Source organism: Cupressus sempervirens, chromosome 6 (assembly GCF_028749045.1).
Source record: "Cupressus sempervirens isolate cs-2001-9-10 chromosome 6, ASM2874904v1, whole genome shotgun sequence".
NCBI classification, from domain to species: domain Eukaryota; kingdom Viridiplantae; phylum Streptophyta; class Pinopsida; order Cupressales; family Cupressaceae; genus Cupressus; species Cupressus sempervirens.
Window position 1 is genome coordinate 513,894,117 of NC_143123.1, and position 22,109 is coordinate 513,916,225.

General features: G+C 35.0%; 1 protein-coding gene across 1 annotated transcript in view; it reads left to right on the top strand.

Annotated features, from left to right (window-relative positions):
* Positions 1–19,591, top strand: part of INDH (INDH1(iron-sulfur protein required for NADH dehydrogenase)) — a 191,561-nt gene extending 171,970 nt beyond the window's left edge. Inside the window, exon 8 of the mRNA XM_089788749.1 lies at positions 18,980–19,591. Within this exon, the coding sequence (XP_089644875.1) occupies positions 18,980–19,150 (171 nt within the window). The 3' untranslated portion in view covers positions 19,151–19,591. The remainder of the gene's footprint in view (positions 1–18,979) is intronic.
* The last annotated feature ends 2,518 nt before the right edge of the window (positions 19,592–22,109 follow it).

The following is a 22,109-nucleotide window of genomic DNA, read 5'->3' on the forward strand; positions in this document are numbered from 1 at the left end:
ACATTGTATCTATTCCATCGTGATTACTTGTATAGATCATTGTTGTTGGTTGTTTGTTCACAGACATCCGCTTGCAATTGTCGTGGTGTCCCCCTTTTGTTCACGCACCATCAAGGGTAACACCTGTGTAAAAATACACTATCTCTTGTATACATGATATTTCTCTATTCCTTCCACACATTAGTCACCCGCTGACTCAACTTCGTTGTATTTCTCTAGGTGAAATATGAAACCGATTGAGGTTCTATTATCTTCTATTACCATTTTCTTGCTGAGTTCATCTATCGTTTTATTACTCCATAAGTAACTTCTTTTCTCCATGATTCTCTTGTTACCGTGAACAAAGTTTGATATTATAAGAGGCTCAATTTTGCATAATGTCAAATGGAGTTCTTATTTGTTGATTGCATATTCTAAATCGTTATCAATATCTTTAGTAATAATTTCAGAGGGTAACTGTGGATTTCTTCTACCGCTGACTTCTATAATCATATATGCGTATTTGGTACATTCTCTTGCCACACAATCAGTCTCAGATCTGAGGGTACTGTCTTTTGTATTCTTTGATCATCTCTTAAACCATAGCTAATATATTTATGATAGTCATTACAGAGTAGTAGGAGGTAGGTTGCTGGTCCACATTTCTTCCATATTTAAATTTGTTGGTGAATTGTCAAATAGTAAACCAATGACATGAATATGACTAGAATCTGGACCATCAAAATAGTTTGTCTTGGCCAGTCATTTTGTGTTGGAAGTTTTTCCTTATCTCTTAGAATGATAGGTTGTCAATTCTCAGTATTAATACCCAACAACTATACAGATGGACATAAACTAATAGATGTCTTTAAGAGTCACAGGCTGGCAGGACGCTAGTTCTGATACCTCTATAATGTCTCTTGTGGGAACTTACATAATTTATTCTAACTTATTCAAATTGAAACTTTGTCGACCATATTTTTAATATATTTCATTTCTCTATTCAATATCTCTCAATATCTTTTCCTTAGTTTCAATAGTCCTTTATATATTTTGAAATGAGAAAAGCTGTGTCTTTTCATGTAATTAATAATTATATATCATGTTATGTTTCTTATTTATTTTAATGTAATAAATATTTTTATTGATAACTCTATTTATTTTCCATTTACTAATTTAATTTCTATATTATATTTCATATTTAAATATATGATAATATATTATATTTACATTTTATTGTCATCACACATTTATAAAATTAGTATTATTATTATTTATTTAACCACTATTATACATATCTAAGTAACATATTATTATGCTACTTCTATAATCATTATATATTTATTTCAATTATATATATTCACAAAACTTATAATATATTTTTTATATTTTTATTTACTCTCATAATGATTTAGTATAAATAATTATATATAATCTACTTATCGATGACTATTTTACTTAACTTGTCTATTTATCCATAGTATACTATCATAATGAGGGGATATGACAAAGTGTGTCCCACACTTTAATGGCAAAAGAAATATCTGCAAGCATCTTCATTTTCACTATAGGTTTCCAATCCATCCCAGACAAAAGAACAAATCTGCACACCAACCATCTCTGCTTCATCCATACAAATATCTGAATCAAATGAATATCAGCCACCTAATCAGCACGCTCGCTCCTAGGAACAAACTGAACATAATGCTTCACCAACAATCTCTGCAATTGATCACGACCAACAATAACAATAGCCTCAAACATGAAATTCAGATCCGCAGTATTATGTAGATCCTCAACCACATCAGCAACTATTGAATCCACACTAGAAACATCCAAAGCTCCACATTATCCATATCCTCAACAAAAGAATGTCCAACAATATGTGAATCCAAAACTGTAATATCCCTGATTGGATATTGTCTCGTTTTCTCTTTAATAGTATAATCAGAAACTAAACATTGCAGATGGTTTCCAGCAGAATCGAAAACTAGTAGAAATTCCAATGTAGATTTAGTCAACTTTTCTCAAATATAACATTCAAACTCAGATACAGGTGAAATAGAATACAACGCTATAATAAAACCAGAAGGTTCACCACAAGTACATAACCTGTTATTTCACAATAGCATTCAAAATGTCGAACATAAAACCATGAGTTACAAATCGGTAAGATAAAATCAGTATTACAGAAGTAATTGGTAAATACTTGCTTGTTATTAACAGAGACCAGATGGTCAATTTATACAAAAAGAATGAGACGATGTTTCCTTAGGAAATGATCGTAAAGATTGATTCTCAGCCTGACATGCGTCACAAACTCCAAGCTGTTAAGTCTGAATCTCTGGCAATCCAATAACAAGCTCATCTCGAGCAAGCTGTGAGAGGTAATGCACATTTAAGTGCCCATATCGCTGATGCCAAAGTGTGCTGACAGAAGACTGCCGAGCAGCCATAGCTAAGTCCTGAGAATCACTAGAATCAGTAAGTCTAAAAATACCATGATCCTTAAGACCCAATGCAACAATAGACTTAGTTGCCCAATCAGTGATGGTGCGCTGATGTGAACTGAAGGTGATTGCCAAGTGTGGAGAATGTCACAACAACTGACTGACTGAGAGTAGATTTAGTTCCAACTTTGGAATGTAGTACACATCAAGGAATATGAGATTCCTCCCAACAGACTGAATCTGAATGTTACCTTTAACGACAATTGTGTACTCTTCTCCGCCACCAAAAATAATAAAGTCTGAATAAGGCTAGTAGTCAGTAAACCAGTCTCTGCGATGGTGAAATGACGAGAGGCACCTAAATCAATGTACTAGGCAGATGACTTCACATGATCTGTAGGTCTTTTAGCCATGAGGGCGTAAAAGGCAAATTTTGCCCGCTCAGTGTGCTCAGCACTGTTCGCTTTGGGCTGCAATCTTGATTGCTTAGACCGTGCAGCTAAGTGTTTCTGACATTCAACCTTCATGTGTCCAAACTTGTTGCAGTAGTTGCATTGAATGTTCTTTCTGGAATCATTTGATGCTGGAGTAGAAGACTTCTGCCAAGATGGCTACTGAAACTTGCTTTTATCTTTCTGAAAGGGTTTCGCAGCAAAGGCTTGCTCAGTGGAGGTGGAATTGGAGCTATTGACGAACTATTGTTTCCATTAATCTTGTTGAAGCAACAGTGTGCAAAGATTAGTGAAATTCAAATCAACACCAGAAGATGTGATGTTGAGAGTCTCGATAAAATGCTCATAAGATTTTGGTAAACCTTGAAGAGTGGTAACCACAATATCCTCTTTCTCCATCTTGCGACCGATGGCAAGTAACTAATCACGGATTTCTTGAATCCGATTGAGGTGTGCCTAGAGTGAGGTGCGCTCATCCATGACAATTGAAAACAGAGTGTTTTTCAAAAAGAAGGCTCTGCTTTTGTCAGAAGTCTCATTAAGACCTTTGAGATGTGTCTAGATCTCTTGTCAGATGGAATCTGAGAAAGTTGATCATCAGCTAGGGATAATTTGAGAAGCATCATTGCCTCTCGATTATTCAGATCCCATGTATCTTGATCAGGACCAGGAGAAGTCGAACGCTTCGTAACACCAAGAACAGGTTGATTGGTGTTTCGATATTCAAAAATTGCGATGATCCGCTACTTCCTGGTGCCATAATTTCGACTATTGAATTTGGAGTTATGCTTGAGCAGAATATTTGTCACAGATGCCATGGCATGTTTTTCAATGAAAAACTGTGAAAATTTGTGAAGACACGTTCTTCGAGGCAAAAAGATGGAAGACCTAGAAAAATCAAAATGACTTAGAAGAGAGCTTGAAAAACCAGAAGGAATATGTTGTTTTTTGGATCCGCTAGCTCGAAGATTGAGGCACGAAAAACGAGGCACCCAGAAAAAACGAATGACAACCCAGTTGAACTTTGGAAAATCCCACCAAGAATTTGCAAGCAAAAAAAATTTCAAGCTCAAAATTTAGGGTTTTGAGCAAAACCCAAGTCGGTGGTTTGGAAGGTCCAAGTTGCAAAAAAAATTGCAATTTCTAGGAAAGAAATGGCCGATTTTTGTTTCAAAGCTCGTCTAGAGGCAGATAGCGCATTGAAGATTGGAGATTTAAGTCCTCAAATGGCAGAGATTGTAGGTTGAAAGACGTTTGCACAAAAAAGCCAAAAAATGACCCCTTTTTTTTCTTGGTAAATGTCGCGGTTTCTGGTCATGAGCAGAAGAGAGACAATCAGGACTAGTGAAGCGAGCTTAGTACACATGTGAGTGGCAGAAAAAACGCCCAGCAAAATTGCGATTTTTAGATACGATTTTGCAGACGATTTGCCCAGAAATCGTGATTTTTCAAACGATTTGTAGACCCCAATTTTCAGATGCGATTGTGTAGACGATTTGCGTCAACCCTAGTTCGAGAATTTCTCTAGACAAAAAACCCTAGGCGGGTTTTAGAGAAATTAGCTGAAATAATTTTGAAAAAATTTAAACAAATAGTTTCAAGAAGAAATTATAGATTTTTCCGAAAAAAATTTAAGTATTAGCTCTGATGCCATTTTACGAAAGTAATTGGTAAATACTTGTTATTAACAGAGACCAGAGGGTCAATTTATACAAAAGAATGAGACGATGTTTTCTTAGGAAACAATCGTAAAGAATAGAAACATTCTATTCTAGAGAAAGCAAAAAACGAAAGCAAACTAAAGCTTATTAGATATTTATAATAGATAACCATTAACTAATAATAGACGACTTATCTATTATTGTAATAACCAGTAGACTCTTATAACTCCTTAAACAACGTTATTGCATTATACAACATCAATACAATAACTAGCTAACCACAATCCAATCTTATACACAGATTTTATAGTCAGATTGGAAAACAAGAGAAGAACCTATAAGCACAAACGAGACACCTGAAATGATATCTCCACAAGCAGTGGTTTGCGTCCACTGCTTGCCTGCACAAGGGGCTACGTCCTCACACTGGCTGAAAGCTAAAGCTTTTTGAAAGACTCTCACAAGAGAGAACTGAAAATCAGAATAATAAATCAAGAATACCAAAAGGAAGGGGTCTCTTCTCCTTTATTCTCGCAACGATGTCTCTTTGACTTCCTTTTTGGGTTTTTCGTCTTATCTCTCCTTGTCCTCTTGTGACCATATGGAATATTAATTTGACTTTTAATAATAAATCTCCAGCTTACACAGTCAAATTTAATATTGTAAATTCATCCCTTCTTAATATTTCTAATGTCCCCAAAGTTCCAAATCTCCCCTCTTTGAGATTGCTTGCCCTAAAGCAATATGTACCAGGAACCCATATAAATTTGTAGTTAATCAAGTAGCCCAAACTAAAAACAAACTCGGCCAAACTGTGAAGCATGGTACCACTCTGCAAAACACCTGTCAATCGAATTCCTAGATCCCATTTTACTCTTCGAAGAAACGTTGTGCCTATAAACTGATCAACATTGATCATCACCATAAACAACCTCATACTAAATAGGACCACAATAAAATCCTCATCCAACCGAAGATACAATTTGTCAACACCTAGATCGCAAACTCTGTTATGCTGCCTTACAGCTATGATGAGATAGAAATATATGCAGGGTCCATGTACAATCCAGTAGAATGTGAAGACTTGACTTAAATAGATGATGTAAGAAATGAGCTGCTTGAAACCACCATCCCATGGACATCAAAATTCATACTGTTGGCAAAAACTTGGAGAATTCCCTAGTGCATAGGAGCTATGAATATGAAATATTTTGAGAATCTAACCACAAGCCTCACATAAATACTCCACCGAGAACTGTTCAGAGGCTGATGAAGAAAATTCACCCAACTCCTGAACGGGGTGAAATCTTAAAATATGTTGGGGGCAGATCAAATGATAAGCAACAGAGGTTGATTCATCATTCCCAAGCTGAGACCCGGATTCATTGCTAGGATCTGAGCCAGGATCCCATAGTTTGAAATCAAACTCTTCCTCTTTGTGGCAAATAAGAGATGATCTCTCATTTAACACAAAAAGAGGATTGTCGGACGTCCAATCAGAAACAACTTCAAACAAGGGTTGTCAACAAGTTGAAAGTGTTTTGAAGTTTTGCTACTTAACCATTTGGGTCAGCTATCCAAGTCATACATCTGTTGAATGCTCTCAAGTTCATCAATGACTTTTTGAAAGAACTACTGCCTCATTCTATTCTCATTGTAATGTCCCTTGATTTTGCTTGGTTGAATTTTATGATCTCTGACTAATGAACCTATAGAGATACTTCGCTTGACTGCCTTGGACACTCTGTAAGAAAATGTCTTTACCTCTGCCTTGATTGCAAAGGAATGGGAGTTCGAATGGGATGAACTCCCCTATTGTCTTGGTTAATGCTCGGGTAGGAGCCTGGACTATCTACAATAGAACTTCTCCTATTTTAACTTGGGCGTTTTGCTTCAAGATTTATGATATCTCTATGTCTGTATTTATTATATGCTCAATGGGTTTATTTGTAACTAAAATGTAGCTTGACAATCTCTAATTAAGAGAATTATTGTCAATCTATTATAATCACTTGTTATTGCCAATATGTCTAAGGGATTTATCATTAAATCTGGGTAAAACGCTAAAGCTGTATAATCTGACTATTGATAAGAAATATTGTTGTTGCCTGTTGTCATTATTGTCTTGACAATATTGAAATATTATTTCATGATTTAGTTGGCTTTCTATCCTATACAAATCACTTCTTGGCATTAGAATCGATGTTGATTGTCCTATCACTACCTATATCTATTATGGAGTCCACTTCTTTCTCATAGAGTTTCCTTTCTTGTTCGAATGGTGGAATGATATGTAACTCGATAACGAAAGAATTGGTTTTCCCCAGTTGAGGTGGGAATTGTTTTCAGAGTGTGATCGCTCAACTTGCCTATGTTCAGGTGTCACCTCTACTACCGCCAAATGGTCTTTGTATGATATCTGCCAAGAATGAAGATAAGCTATGTCTAGTTTTTGCTAAGGAGTATATGCTGGCAGGGTTCCCTTGTTCCGTCTCTCTCTTTCAACACTTTGTTTGCTCTTCCAACATCTGCCGTTTTAATGCTTTCTTTACTCTGAAATCTGGTGCTTAAATTAATCTTCCCTTGGATCGTTTGGTGATTTTTTTCCACTATCCCCCTCCTCCATATTTCGGTTAAGGTTAGATACTTATACCCATCGAATATGAATGGGCATGGCCTTAACTTAGAGTACCATGTCGTTACTCCATGAAAGATGTTTATTATATCATAATAATAATATATTTATAATAGATCCCATTTCAATTATCGTATTAATTTATTATTTATAATTTTGACTAATACAATAATGATCTTATCAATTAGAATTAATATCTTTACAATAAAAATATATTTGTAATAATAATAGGTTTATTATTTAATTATATATTTATTGTAGAAGTTATCTTATATTGTATTACTACAATATATAAATTGATATTATAATATATCTATTTGATAAAAATAATAGACTATATTATAATACTTATTATTTATTTTATTATTATTTAATTAATCAATTAATATATTTCAATTATAATCGCTCATCATTTAATTGTTCCATCCTTATTATCATTAGATTATGCTCTGGAAGAGGGGACATTACAGTACGCCCTTCCCAAGATTGCTTGTCCTCAAGCAATTAGATATTTTCTCAATGGTCCTGCAACAACAATTTCAACTAGGATTAGATAGTTATAAATATAAATTTAAATATTGCAAGATTCAATTTAAATTACCAAGATCAATTAAAGATGAAAACTTATCTTGATGTACTGGAGCTCCATGATGATTCTTGACAAATGTACCCCGGGAGAGACTTTGTGTTGTCTCAGGCCTCTAATTAATCCTTAGGAGAGACTTTATCTCTTCCTAAGGCCTCTTAATATTTTCTTTGTAGTGGGGTGCCTTAGTAGTTCTCCCATAATCACAGTGTAGTAGGGTGTCCTGCTAGCAATTCTCCCTTTACTATCACTATGATAGGGTGCCCTCAGCGGTTCTCCCTCAACTATTCCTACAATAGGGTGCTCTAGCAGTTCTCCCTTAATTAAAGAGCAATAGGGTGTCTTGACTACGGTTCTCCCTACATACTGCTGCAATAGGGTGCCCTAGCTATTCTCGCTTAATCAATTCTGCAATAGGGTGCTCTAGCTGTTCTCCCTTAATTGCAGAGCAATAGGGTGTCCTTACCACAGTTCTCCCTACATACTGCTGCAATAGGGTGCCCTAGCTATTCTCCCTTAATTTCCCTCTTAGGAAGGTGCTAACAATAGGGTGTCACGAGAAGTTCTCCCTTAATTGCCACTCTTTCCTTTTATTAAATATTAAAGTTCTATTAATAATCATAAAAATATGTACATATATGTATTGTTTGATATTTACAATTCCTAAGTCGAACTTCTTCAAAGCTTCAATGATTCTCTAGTCCCACATCCTCTTTTGATTACTTTTCACACTCTTGTTCTGAAGCCTTCTCATTATTTATTTCGTGCGTTGCTTCTATTTGATGGAGTTGACTTTTCCTGTCACACTTATGTCCATGTTCCCAAGGGCCTCTGCATCTGAAACATATGCCTTTCTTCAATGTATCATCTTTTTGCTTTTGGGCTTCCTTACTCAAGCATTGGTGTCCTCTGCTCCATTTCGCTTTGCAATAATAACATTCTTTCTCTTTTTGGTCTTTGCATAAGTCTTCATTTCTATGCTCTGTTTTTGTCAAGAAATTCTTAGATCTTTCTTTTGATGAATTTGATTCTACCATTTTCGCTTTTCTAATGGCTTCTTCCAAGTTTTGTGGTTCATGCGGTTTAACAGTGCTTGGTGGAGTCTTACAATCCTTCTATAAATATATGAGTGAGTCTCTTTTGGGAAAGGTCCGAAACCATAATTGACAACTCTTGAAATTTGCGAGCATAGTCTTCCATTGTTCCAGTTTGTTTGAGTTGAGTTAGTGCTTAGAAATACCATTCAATGTCCTTATCATCAAATCTATTCATGAGCTTTTGGGAGAATTCTTCATAAGATTTTATATCTTTATGTCCCAATGAGATATGCCCATGGGTCCACCAATAATGTGCTGCTCCCTCTAGATGCAGTATAGCAAATTGTAATGCATCTTCTTCCGTCATGGGATTTATAATAAAAAATCTGTTTAATTTTTCTAACCATTGACGCGGTGTAATCTTTTTTGAACCATCAAAATATGGAAGCTTAATTTTGTTAATCTTATGTTTGAGTTCTTCATTTACCGTCCTTCTAGACGTCTCTCTTCATTTATCTTCACAAAATTCTCTAAACGATATCACTTCTCTAATGTTAGGCTCTAGAGAAGCATATGCCCTCACAATATCTTCCATACTAGTCAAGGGTTGCTCGACCCCTTCCTCTCTTAGATTTGCTCTTCTAGGTAGGAATGTAGGTTGGGGCAAGCTGGAATTTGAAGTTACATTGTTATTTTCAGAATGGACTGAATTAGTTTCTCTTCCTATGTTAGGTTGACTTCTCAAATTATTGATTGAATTTCCCATGTTCTGTAATGCTTGTAGAAGGGCTTGATTTGACTTCTCCATTTGATTCAATATAATTTGGTTGGTCTGGTGGGTTTGCTCCATATACATTCTTACTTCATTAGCCAAGTCGTTCATTGTAGTTTTATTGGTCCTTCTCTCACAAGTTTCCATAACCCTTCACTCACAGGATGGCAGGATTATGCTCTGATACCATTGTAATGTCCCTTGATTCTGCTTGGTTGAATTTTATGATTTTTGACTAATGAACCTATAGATATACTTTGCTCGACTTCCTTTGACACTCTGTAAGAAAATATCTTTACTTCTGCCTTGATTGCAAAGGAATGGGAGTTCGAATGGGATGAACTCCCCTATCGTCTTGATTAATGCTTGGGCAGGAGCCTGGACTATCTACAATAGAACTTCTTCTATTTTAACTTGGGCGTTTTGCTTCAAGATATATGATATCTCTATGTCTGTATTTATTATATGCTCAATGGGTTTATTTGTAACTGAAATGTAGCTTGACAATCTCTAATTAAGAGAATTATTGTTAGTCTATTATAATCACTTGTTATTGCCAATATGTCTAAGGGATTTATCATTAAATCTGGGTAAAACGCTAAAGCTGTATAATCTGACTATTGATAAGAAATATTATTGTTGCCTGTTGTCATTATTGTCTTGACAATATTGAAATATTATTTCATGATTTAGTTGGCTTCCTATCCTATACAAATCGCTTCTTGGCAGTAGAATCGATGTTGATTGTCCTATCACTACCTATATCTGTTATGGAGTCCACTTCTTTCTCTTAGAGTCTCCTTTCTTATTCAAATGGTGGAATGATATCTAACTCGATAACGAAAGAATTGGTTTTCCCCAGTTGAGGTGGGAATTGTTTTCAGACTGTGATCGCTCAACTTGCCTATGTTCAAGTGTCACCTCTGCTACCACCAAATGGTCTTTGTATGACATCTACCGAGTATGAAGATAAGCTGTCTAGTTTTTGCTAAGGAGTATATGCTGGCAGGGTTCCCTTGTTCCGTCTCTATCTTTCAATGCTTTGTCTGCTCTTCCAACGTTTGCCCTTTTAAAACTTTCTCTACTCTGAAATCTGGCACTTAAATTAATCTTCCCTTGGATCGTTCGGTGATTTTTTTCCACTATCCCCCTCCTCCATATTTCGGTTAAGGTTAGATACTTATACCCATCAAATATGAATGGGCATGGCCTTAACTTAGTGTACCATGTCGTTACTACATGAAAGATGTTTATTATATTATTATAATAATATATTTATAATAGATCCCATTTCAATTACCCTATTAATTTATTATTTATAATTTTGACTAATACAATAAAGATCTTATCAATTAGAATTAATATCTTTACAATAAAAATATATTTGTAATAATAATAGGTTTATTATTTAATTATATATTTATTGTAGAAGTTATCTTATATTGTATTACTACAATATATAAATTGATATTATAATATATCTATTTGATAAAAATAATAGACTATATTATAATACTTATTATTTATTTTATTATTATTTAATTAATCAATTAATATATTTCAATTATGATCGCTCATCATTTAATTGTTCCATCCTTATTATCATTAGATTATGCTTTGGAAGAGGGGACATTACACTCATGTTCTCGAGAGTGTTCTATGAGCTTGATTTGATTTTCTGCTCCCTGTACAGGTAATTGAGTTTCACTCAGTGCTTCCCGAACATAATTAAGCGTCCTGTTGAGATCCTCAATCTCATCTTTTTTCCTATTTGACTTTGTTGCATAAATCTCAGCAGCCTTAAGAATATAATCCCTGTCGGACAGCAGATATAAGTAATCTAATTTCATAGTCTTGAGGGTTGTTTTGACCTTTTGTAAATTGGTCACATGCTAGTCACCTTCCCTTTCCCTTGGGATCTTCCTGTAGAGGTCCTCAACCAACTCGTGGGTACTATCATACTACAACAAGGATGCCACAACATGTCTTTACTAACCTTCAGTTGATTATGTAAGGCATATATTTCATTACCCCCTTGCTGAAACTGTTCATTGTCTTGCAGTGTCATCCTAGGTTGTTCCTCTAAATTCACGTTTTGAGTATCATGAATATATGGTTCATGATGCCAAGGTTTCAAACTGTTATTACCTTGTGTGCGATCTACTTCATTATTCTACTTGACAAATCTTACCTCCAAGTCACCAACGAAGAAACCTGTACCTTGTGTAACATCTTCTATGTGATCGCGAGAAGGTTGCCCATCTTTGGTAGTTGTCTGCTCTTCTATTTCAAGATCATCCAAAAACACAACACGAAGAACAACAACCAAAGGAGATAGAAGAGCAAAATACTTATTGATTCATCAAATTATCAACATACATGCCTGGCTATGAGGCCTTCTGGGTTATGACCAACAATACAATTCAAACTTTGATCTTCAATGATGATCTTCGCATTCTAACTCTCCAGACGAAAACTATCCATTCTCTCTAACTCCTCAACTAAAAGTCGGTCCTAGACCTCCTTAAATACTAGTGCGGCCATAGGTCGGCCTATCATAGAAATTAAATCCTACATTAAATGCATGCACAACCACAAGTCAGCTGGCAACAATTATTAAATACAAATACCAAATTGAATATGCGCAAAGTCACCCAAAACTAGAACCAGACATAGACAACTCGGTCAAAGGACCAAGACAAATATTGTCACTCGGCAATGCTCGACGTATACTTGATCTCGGCACCAACGGGAACATGACACCAACAGGAACTTGACAATGCTTGACACTGCAACTTGGTCCACACTATGAACTCGACAACAACAGAGAAACAAAAAAAAATGCAGGATAGCAATGCAACCCAGGATGCTCCAGCATCAAAAAACTAGGGTTGAAAGAAATGATTCTCCTGAATCATGGAACTGGCACAACTTGAGCTGAATCCAACTCAGATTGGGAAATCCATATAGCATCTTCAACTGCTCTGTTCTTCCACTTCACCAAATACACATAGTAATCTTTTCCTCTTGTGCTTTTACCAATTCTCTAATCCAATATCTATTCAACCTCTTCAACTTGCTTCTTAGGATAATCATCTGACATAACAACTTCATCATCGGACACATGATACTTTCACAAATGAACAACATTGAATATAGGAGATATATCCATGTCATTAGGTAACTCAACTTCATAAGCATTACCACTATCAAACTTCCTCAAGATCTTACAAAGTCCAAACTTCTTCATCTTCAACTTACTGTATGTTTCACTAAGAAATTTACCTTTTTTCAAATGAACCATCACCTCATCACCAACTTCAAAATCATGATGTCTTCTAGACTTATCAACATTCTCCTTATACTTTTGATTACTTTGTTCTAACCTCAAATTTACTTATGCAAATAATCCATAAAATCAACAAATTCTTCCACTGCATCACTTCTCTTTTCTTCACCAACAACATGCCTCAACTTTGATATTGCTCTAGGTTGCATTTCAATAACAATCTCAAAAAGTGTTTTCCCTATACTATGCACAGAATTATTATATGCAAATTCAGCTTGTGCCAACACCAACTCCCAATTATATGGTTTATCTCCAACTAAACATCTTAGCAAATTACCCAAGCTACTATTCACAACCTCTACCTGTCCATCTGTCTGTGGATAGCATGTAGAACTAAGCTTCAACTTAGTACCCATCTTCTTCCACAAAGTTCTCCAAAAGTAACCAACAAACTTATTGTCTCTTTCAGAAATAATACTTCTTGGTAATCCATGCAATCTAACAATCTTTTTGAAGAAAATTTCAGCAACATGCTCAGCATTTGATGTCTTCTTACATGGTATGAAATGAGCCATCTTAGAAAATCTATCCACAACAACAAATATCGTATCATACCCCTTTATTGTCTTAGGTAACCCAAGAACAAAATCCATACTAATGTCACTCCAAGGTTTCTCAGGAACAAAAATAGGTGTATACAAGTGAGTATTTTGACTTACTCCTTTTGCAACTTGACAAACTCCACAACTCTTTACAAACTTCTGAACATCCTTCTACATTTGTGGCCAGTAATACTTATCTTTCAACAAACTCAATGTCTTATCAATTCCAAAATGTCCAACCAATCCACCACAATGCTTTACCTTAATCAAACTAACTCACATAGAACTTCTAGGGATACAGAACTGAATTCCTTTGAACAGCATACCTTCTTGAATGAAATGCTCATCATACTTATGTGATTTAATAGATTCGGTGCTCTACACTCTCTCCACGCATCAGAAAAATTAGGGGCAGTATCATACAACATGTTCATTTCATCAAAACCAAGAACTTCAACCTTCATCTCGGTTAACAAAAAATGTCTTCTGCTCAATGCATCATCAAATCGGTTAGTGACTCCACTCTTATGCTTAATCACAAATGTGAAACTATGTGAGTATTCAATCCACTTCATATGTCTCTAATTTAATTTATGTTGACCTCCTAAATACTGTAAAGCTTTATGATTAGTATACAACACAAACTCCTTAAGAATCAAATTATGTCTCCACTTCTTCAAGGCTTGAATAATAGAATAAAAATCTTGATCATATACAAAAGACTTCCTTTTAGCATCATTCAACTTCTCACTTAAGAAAGCAACAGGTTTACCTTTTTGACTCAATACAACTCCTATTGCACGACTACTTGCATCACATTCAACTTGAAATACCTTATTGAAATTAGGTAAAGCCAATTCAAGTAACTCAACAACTTTTTGTTTCAAAGTCTCAAAACTCTTATCAGCTCCATGTGTCCTCTTGAAATCCTTTTTGTCTCCTCTCATTGTCTTAGTCATAGCATTACAACTGGAACTCAAATTTTTTATAAACTTCCTGTAGAAACGAACCAAACCATGAAATGATCTTATCTCAACCACATTCTCAGGTGTTGGCTATTACAAATTTTTTAAAAACTTCTCAGGATCCATTCTCAAACCATCAACTGAAATCCCAAATCTCAAATACACAATCTCCGCTTGCATAAAAGAACACTTTTTCAAGTTAATCGTCAACTTCTCCTCTTTCAATCTTTGCAATATTTGTCTAACTTTGCAATTTTCTCCACATCATCATCCACATGTCCAGATCTGATGTCCTTTCTATAGAATCCCTTAGTATACTCCTTCACAGTCATGTCCGTTTGTTTCAAATTTTGCATCTTTCTCAACAAGCTAACTTGGTAATCAGGAAGAAGGAACTTTTTCTTTACCTTGTTCACCATTTTCAAGCAAGTCCTAATCTTCTCCTTTCCTATCCTTTGTTGATCAGTTTGCAAATGCTCCCACCATAGTGAGGCATAACCCTTCAACCTAGTGACTGCAATTTTTACCTTCCTATTATTAGGAGTGTTTTCATACTCAAAGAACTTCTCCATATCAGAGATCCAATCCAACACAACATTGGTATCCAATTTTCCATCATAAGGAACAACTTCTACATCAAGCTTTGAATGTGCCCTAGACAATACTCTCAACAATCTTGCCTCATCTAGGGTTTGGTGCTATTGCTTCATCATCACTTACATCATTAAGATGTGCCCCTCTCCTCCGGGCTGTCTCTACAGCATTTAATTTGGCTGCAATTTGTCTCAATGTATCCAATACGACATTGTAATAAACTTAGACCAATCCCTACAGCAAATATAAATATAATTTTTTGTGAACTGTGGTAGATTGTTCCCAGAATTTTGACAAGTTTGCAAATGCTGTTATATATGTGGAGTAATGACCTTGTCCAGCTATTCGCTAACTTTACCCCAGTCTGTAAGGAATTCAATAATAAAACATAATCAACTGATTTCCCAGTACAATCAACTTAAGCTGAACCCCTGAGAGAAAGTAAACGTGAAATCAGGTACCAAACTGTTACCAAGGTATTTTAACTGCAGTGGGTATTCTGTCAAACAAGTCTTTGCTAACCCAGGTGTTGTTGTGTTCACTGTACTGTTAACTGAATATTACACGAGCATTTCAACAAACAATTGTCAACTCTTCCTACCACTTAAGAACTATATGAAGTGCAATACTGAAACATTCAGGCACTATAAAATTTGAGTCTGAGATATGTGTTTAAACAATATTACCAACGTGATAGCCCACCCAAAGATTTCATAGAGCTCTCATCAAAGTTATAATGTCATCACGCTAAATGATATGCCAGTAATAACAACATTTTCAGAACACGTTAATAAACCCAAGGAAAAGACTTAAGAGTGTCTTGAAGTACAGACCCGATATTCTGAAGGAGTCTTTATAACTTTGGCCACGGTTGAACTGAGAAATTATGTCCTCACGAGCTTGTTTAGAACCTTAGCCGACTCTTCCAGGGTTAGTCGTAACTCCTCAATGTGCACCCTTCGTTTCAGATTTTCTTTCCCTGAATAATGGCAGAAGGTCCTTCCGGAGAAGTTAATGAGGATGAATGATTCCAGCGCCGTATCCTTCCAACATCCACAATCATTTGTTCACCTTCATACGCGAGTTACCAAACCCGCGATTTCCGCAAAATAGCTCCACTTTCGAAATTCTACTGTTGTTCTGAGCTGCTAGGGAGTCTAAATCTCAGCGCAGAACACTACACTTGCTTGCTGTGCGTGCCCTTGAATAGATATTGAACTCTTAGACGCACATAAATCGCTGAAAATGCCTCCTTTTTGGCACCCGACTGTTAACTTTGTGGCATGTTGAGATCTAAGAATCCTATTACCACGTTAGTTCTGGAAACCTGCAGATTTAGTGTCTGAAGATTATTTACCACAGTAAACCTCCATTAAAACTATCAACAAAATAAGTAAATTCAAGAGAAGTTGGGGCTACGTCCAATGTCCCTTATTTGCTTTAAGGGTTTTCGTCCTCAAAGCGACCAGTCACATTCAACCAACCAGAAATGTCAAACTGCTCAGTTCATTAATTCTTCTTGTTTGTTAATCCCAATGCACTCTCGTGCATTTATAACCATGGAATGAGGGAAAAGTACCACGTGCAAAGAATGTGGGATTAAAAGTCATTTTTGTCCTGTAGTCACTTAAAGCTATTTATAAAGTAAATAACTTTAAAACATTAAAGTGACTTAATTCTGCACCTTTAATAAAGTCTTGGAATATATTAAATTAAATTCCCCTTTTGTGACTGGATAGCATCCTGCCTGAAGTCGATATTAATCTATCCGGATGTGGAGATAGATTAATTCTGTCGCTCAGAACTAAAATTGAGAAGGGGACATGACAGACATTATCGACATTTCCTCTACCTCAAACCATCTTTACAATCCGGTTCTTGCAAGATTGTAACCCTTTGCAAGTTATAGGTCAAATCTTTAGATCTGCTACCCTACAACCAAATTAACTTAGGGTTCTACATGATCCAATCTCCACAAGGATGAACCTCAAGCTCCCGTTGATGCAGGGAGGTTGATGGAAACTAGGGCCAAAGGCACACCCAACTACCAAAGCCACCTGCAAGAGTAAATACAACGAAAACACAACCACCAAAGGAAATAGAAGAGCAAAATACTTATTGATTCATCAAATTATCAACATACATGCCCGGTTGTGAGGCCTTCTAGGTTACGGCCAACAATACAATTCAAACTTTGATCTTCAATGATGATCTTCACATTCTAACTCTCTAGACAAAAACTATCCCTTCTCTCTAACTCCTCAACTAAAACTCGATCCTAGACCTCCTTAAATACTAGTGCGGCCATAGGTCGGCCTATCACAGAAACTAAATCCTACATTAAATGCATGCACAACCACAGGTCGGCTGACAACAATTATTAAATACAAATACCAAATTGAATACGCACAAAGTCGGCCCAAACTGGAACCAGATATAGACAACTTGGTCAAAGAAGGACCAAGACAAATACTATCACTCGGCAATGCTCGGCAGATACTAGAACTCGGCACCAACAAGAAATGACACATATTAGGAGCTCGACAATGCTTGATACTACAATTCGGTACCAATAGAGAAACAAGAAAACCATGCAGGATAGCAATGCAACCCAGGATGCTCCTGCATCACAAGATGAAGAGGTGGAGAAAGAAGTTAGCCAAGAATTTGGCATGTTTTGTTCAGGAAGAAGGCATACTCCAACAGCTATTAATGACCAATACCCTATGGAAGCTCTTACGTGGTGGTACGTTCATGGTCAAATAATTGGATACCTCTAACCTCTTGCAATCAAGATCCTCTGACGTGTAATGGCTTTTTTACCACCTGTATCCTCAATTTAGTATTTAACATTCTTTAATAAAAAAAATATTTTTATTTTTATTTCTGCAAAAACTATCTAGGTTACAAGTTCGTTTGCTGCTGAATGGCATTGGAGTATGTACTCCTTTATTACTCAGTGAAACATAACTGGTTGGTTTAACAAAAAAAAACTCAAGACTTGGTTTAAATTCATTCCAACTTGCGTCTTTTGTCACATAAGGAGGAACACTACAAGGATGGGCAGCAAAGCCTTGGGATGTAGCCCCTGGATGTGCCAACATGGATGAAACCATTGAGAATCTTACTAGACTCACCACAGCTTATGATGATGATGATTACATCCCTATACATGGTGCATCTAGTGCAAGTGAGACTGTTTTGGGTTCAAAGGATCTTGAATTTGCAGCATTTGAAGATGCAAATCGAAAAGATGATTTCTTTGACAATCCTTTTGATGATTAATGAATCATGAAATACATTTTGTAATTCTAATAATTTTCTGATTTTCACTGGAATCGTAAATATAGAGATATATGATATTGGCTTATTTGAATATTTGCAAGCTATCAATACATTCAATTTGGCATTTGCCATTGATCAGTGATGAAGTATCATACTATCAAATGTTTTAATTCTGTATATTTCTTTAGTTTTTTTGAATATATATAAAAATTAGTTAGATAATGTTTGTTGGCTGATTACTTAAGCTACACATTTTGACTTCCTATATTATTTACTGGTTCAAGATGGAATTTTACTTAGAAAATTTCTCTTTTCTATGTATTCCTCCATCTGTCTTATCAATCTCAAATATTCACATTTAGTAATGCCAGCATTACTAGAGGGTCATGTCCCAAAGTAGTCTACAATGTCATAAAGAAGCACAGGCCTGCAATGCGGTTTATCTTTGTCTAGCTATTATTTCATATAATAGAGTGCCCTTACCCAAAGGTCTTGATTCTCAAAAACTCTTTACATTCCAATTGAATCAGCAATAAGCTGCATGAAACATTTTTGTCAGAACCACAATATGATGCCATTTATATTATATATTTAAAGATCAAAAGCATATTGCTTGATTTTTTAATATATTATATATGATTTGTTATTTAGTAAGAGTTTTGTTTGTTTCAGGTACCTCTGAATACAGAAATCAGAGAGACATCAGATGCAGGAAATCCTGTAGTTGTGGCATACCCTGACTGTGAAGCTTCTGAAGCATACAGGAGAATTGCTGGCCGTATTGTAGAAAAACTGCACGACTTGAAAAGTAGTAAGGTAAGCACACCACAGATTATAATCTAGTGCCGATAAGAAATCTGTGAATTATGAGAGAAAACCGAAGAGCCTTTGAAGTTGCTAAAGGTGACTGAGAAGAAGCCTACAATTCTCTAATGCCAAGTTCAAATGCAGCCAGCTTAGACCAATCCCTTGATCAGGTTATTGAACTCAGGACTTCACTCTGTTTCATTTACTTTCAGTATGATCGCTGCTAGATCAGTGGAGTTTGCAGGGCATGAATGTTTTCTGGAAGAATTGTCTATGCTGAAAGTTCTTTCTAGTGGTAAGCTGCAATTTGTAGTAGTGTTGTTGCCACCACCTAAATCTGTGACACACAATGCATAATGGAATATATAATAGCTAAAATGAGTCTTTAGATAAAGCCCTCCTTTAATATTGTTAATGACTTTTAAGGAAAAGACCAATGACATGTTCATGTGAGTTCTAATTTATATTGTTCAACAACTGTGCTATTTCTTTTTCTTTCTTGTTTTGGTGAGATATTATATGGACTTGACCCACAGATATCATACTGCGTACCTAAAATCATTCATTTTCTTTGGTAAGGCTGTCACTTAGAAGTGTTATGTTATGCCAAAATCTGCCCATGACATATTGTCATAATATCTAATCCTTGACATGTTCATTGAAGCTCAGTCAACTAGTGCCATAATAAAGTGTAGTTTATTGATAATAAACAAACTGAAAACTGTTCAATAGATATTGTAGTTGGATTGAATACCATTTGGGTCTTCGTATACTTTTTCTAGCCATAGAATATATATACTTATAAATCGCAATTAAACTACAAAACAAATAAGCTTTAGGTTAGGTTGCAAGTTTACGTCAAATTATAAAATTGCAATTTAAACACAAATCAACCAAACTTTAAGTTGAGGTTGCTAGTTTCCTTTCTAACCTAATTTAGGCTCAACTTTTATTATTTTGTAATAGTTCTCTATAATTCTTAGATTATAGTTTAGCACATGGTTAATGAGTTTTAAAAACCCTTCTCATAGTGAAAAAAAAAATTGAATTATGACATTTTCCTTTGTGAATTTTATAGATCTCATAAATGGTAGTTTACTTTTTGAGAAATGTGTGTGTGTGTGTGTGTGTACAATACAATACAAGAAGTAAAATGATAATTTGCTTTTTGAGAAAACCTCAATGCACCTCCTACCCATCTTTGTTCAATAGTTTTGTCCATCAAAGTTGATGTAGGGGATATGCTAATTAGATGATAGAGCTAATATTATTCAATTAGCATTGGATGTACATGTGACACTACACATTCCATTACTCCCACTAGATTTGCAGTGCTATTCTTCCTCATGTTGGGTTGGGTATTTGTTGTCATGTTATGTTCTTAAATATTCACTAAATTCAACCTTTTGGTCTATTGTAAAGGAATATGTTTCCATATGTTTTGCATGGAGCTAATGGTTTATATATAATATCTACATGTCAAATATAATTTTATGTTATTTGTTGTCATGTTACGTTCTAAATTCAAAATTTTGGTCTATTGTAAAGGAATATGTTTCCATATGTTTTACATGGAGCCAATGGTTTATATATAATATCTATGTCAAATATAATTTTATGTTTTTGATATGTAGTCAAACATGTGGCATTAATCACTATTTGATTATCTGTATTTTTGTGACATAATTAAATTTTATTATTTTGAAATTATAGAAGTCTTTACAAATCTCTTATTATTTCGAAGGATCCACTTTCCTAAGTGGAGTGATGTGTATTATGTGACGTCCTTTCTTATATAAAATTGTTTTTAATTATTAGGGATTATCTATTATGCAAGAGGCATGTATCTTTAATTACAACCATTTCCTTGTTGCAAGATTCACAATACTACAATTCTTGTTCTTTTTGTATCTTTAATTTTTGAGTGCATACAATTAAAAATTTCTTTTCTATATTAATCTGATCTAAATGCATGAATTCTTATTTAATTAATGAATTTAACTACATTATATGTTAAATAAGAAATATATAACACGTAGCTTATAAATAAATAAACAAATATAAACAATGAATGGTAGATGGAATAAAATATTAGTAAATATTAATATTGTTAAACTTTAATATTCAATACTCATGTTCAACATAAATATTACTACTATTTTAATCATTTAACAATAATATTCATTACTAAACAAGATAAGCTTATAATATCCATGCAAGCAACGTGTCCCCATCAACACACTTCCCATTATAATAAGGGTTAGGCAATCACAAAAATAAGGCCACATCACCCTCAAATCACCCTCAAAAGGGTTAAGGGACGAACTTTCCAAGGTGGTGGCAAATACATACAATTCTAAGAAATGAAACTCGGTGCAAACAAAAATTTGGCAGCAAACGGAATACGCACGGAAAGCCATGTGTAGGCCCACATTAAAACCACCAATATGGAACCCCACCTTATTCGGCTAGGAAGGAACGTCGACCCCGTAGCACTTTGCTAAGTCAAGTAAGGACCAATACACAAGGGCCCATGTCCTAGGGAAGCGTAAGTAGAGTATTGTTACATTAGCATACTGGTGGTATGCAACAATTATTATAATATTAAAAACTATTAGTAACACACATTACTTAAATAAGATAGGACTTAGTTAAAGATATTGATATTGATATTATTTTCCATATTTTATTTACTTAATATTTGCATATTGATGTATAGGATAATAATAGTAAGAACAGTTGATATTAATTGAAGGATAATTGACAAGAGTTATGGGAAGATGATAATGTTATATTTGATTATCTATGTAGAGTCATGTAAGATGTATAAAAAGGTACAAATTTAAGCAAGGGAAATGTAAGGATTTAATAGAGAAATCTCATAGACCTTTATGACACCCTATCATGAAGATGGCTAACTAATCGAGGATCATTTTGTAAAACACGAGGGTTGTCATAGAGGGTTATTCCAGTTTTAAAGAGGAAACTTGAAGAA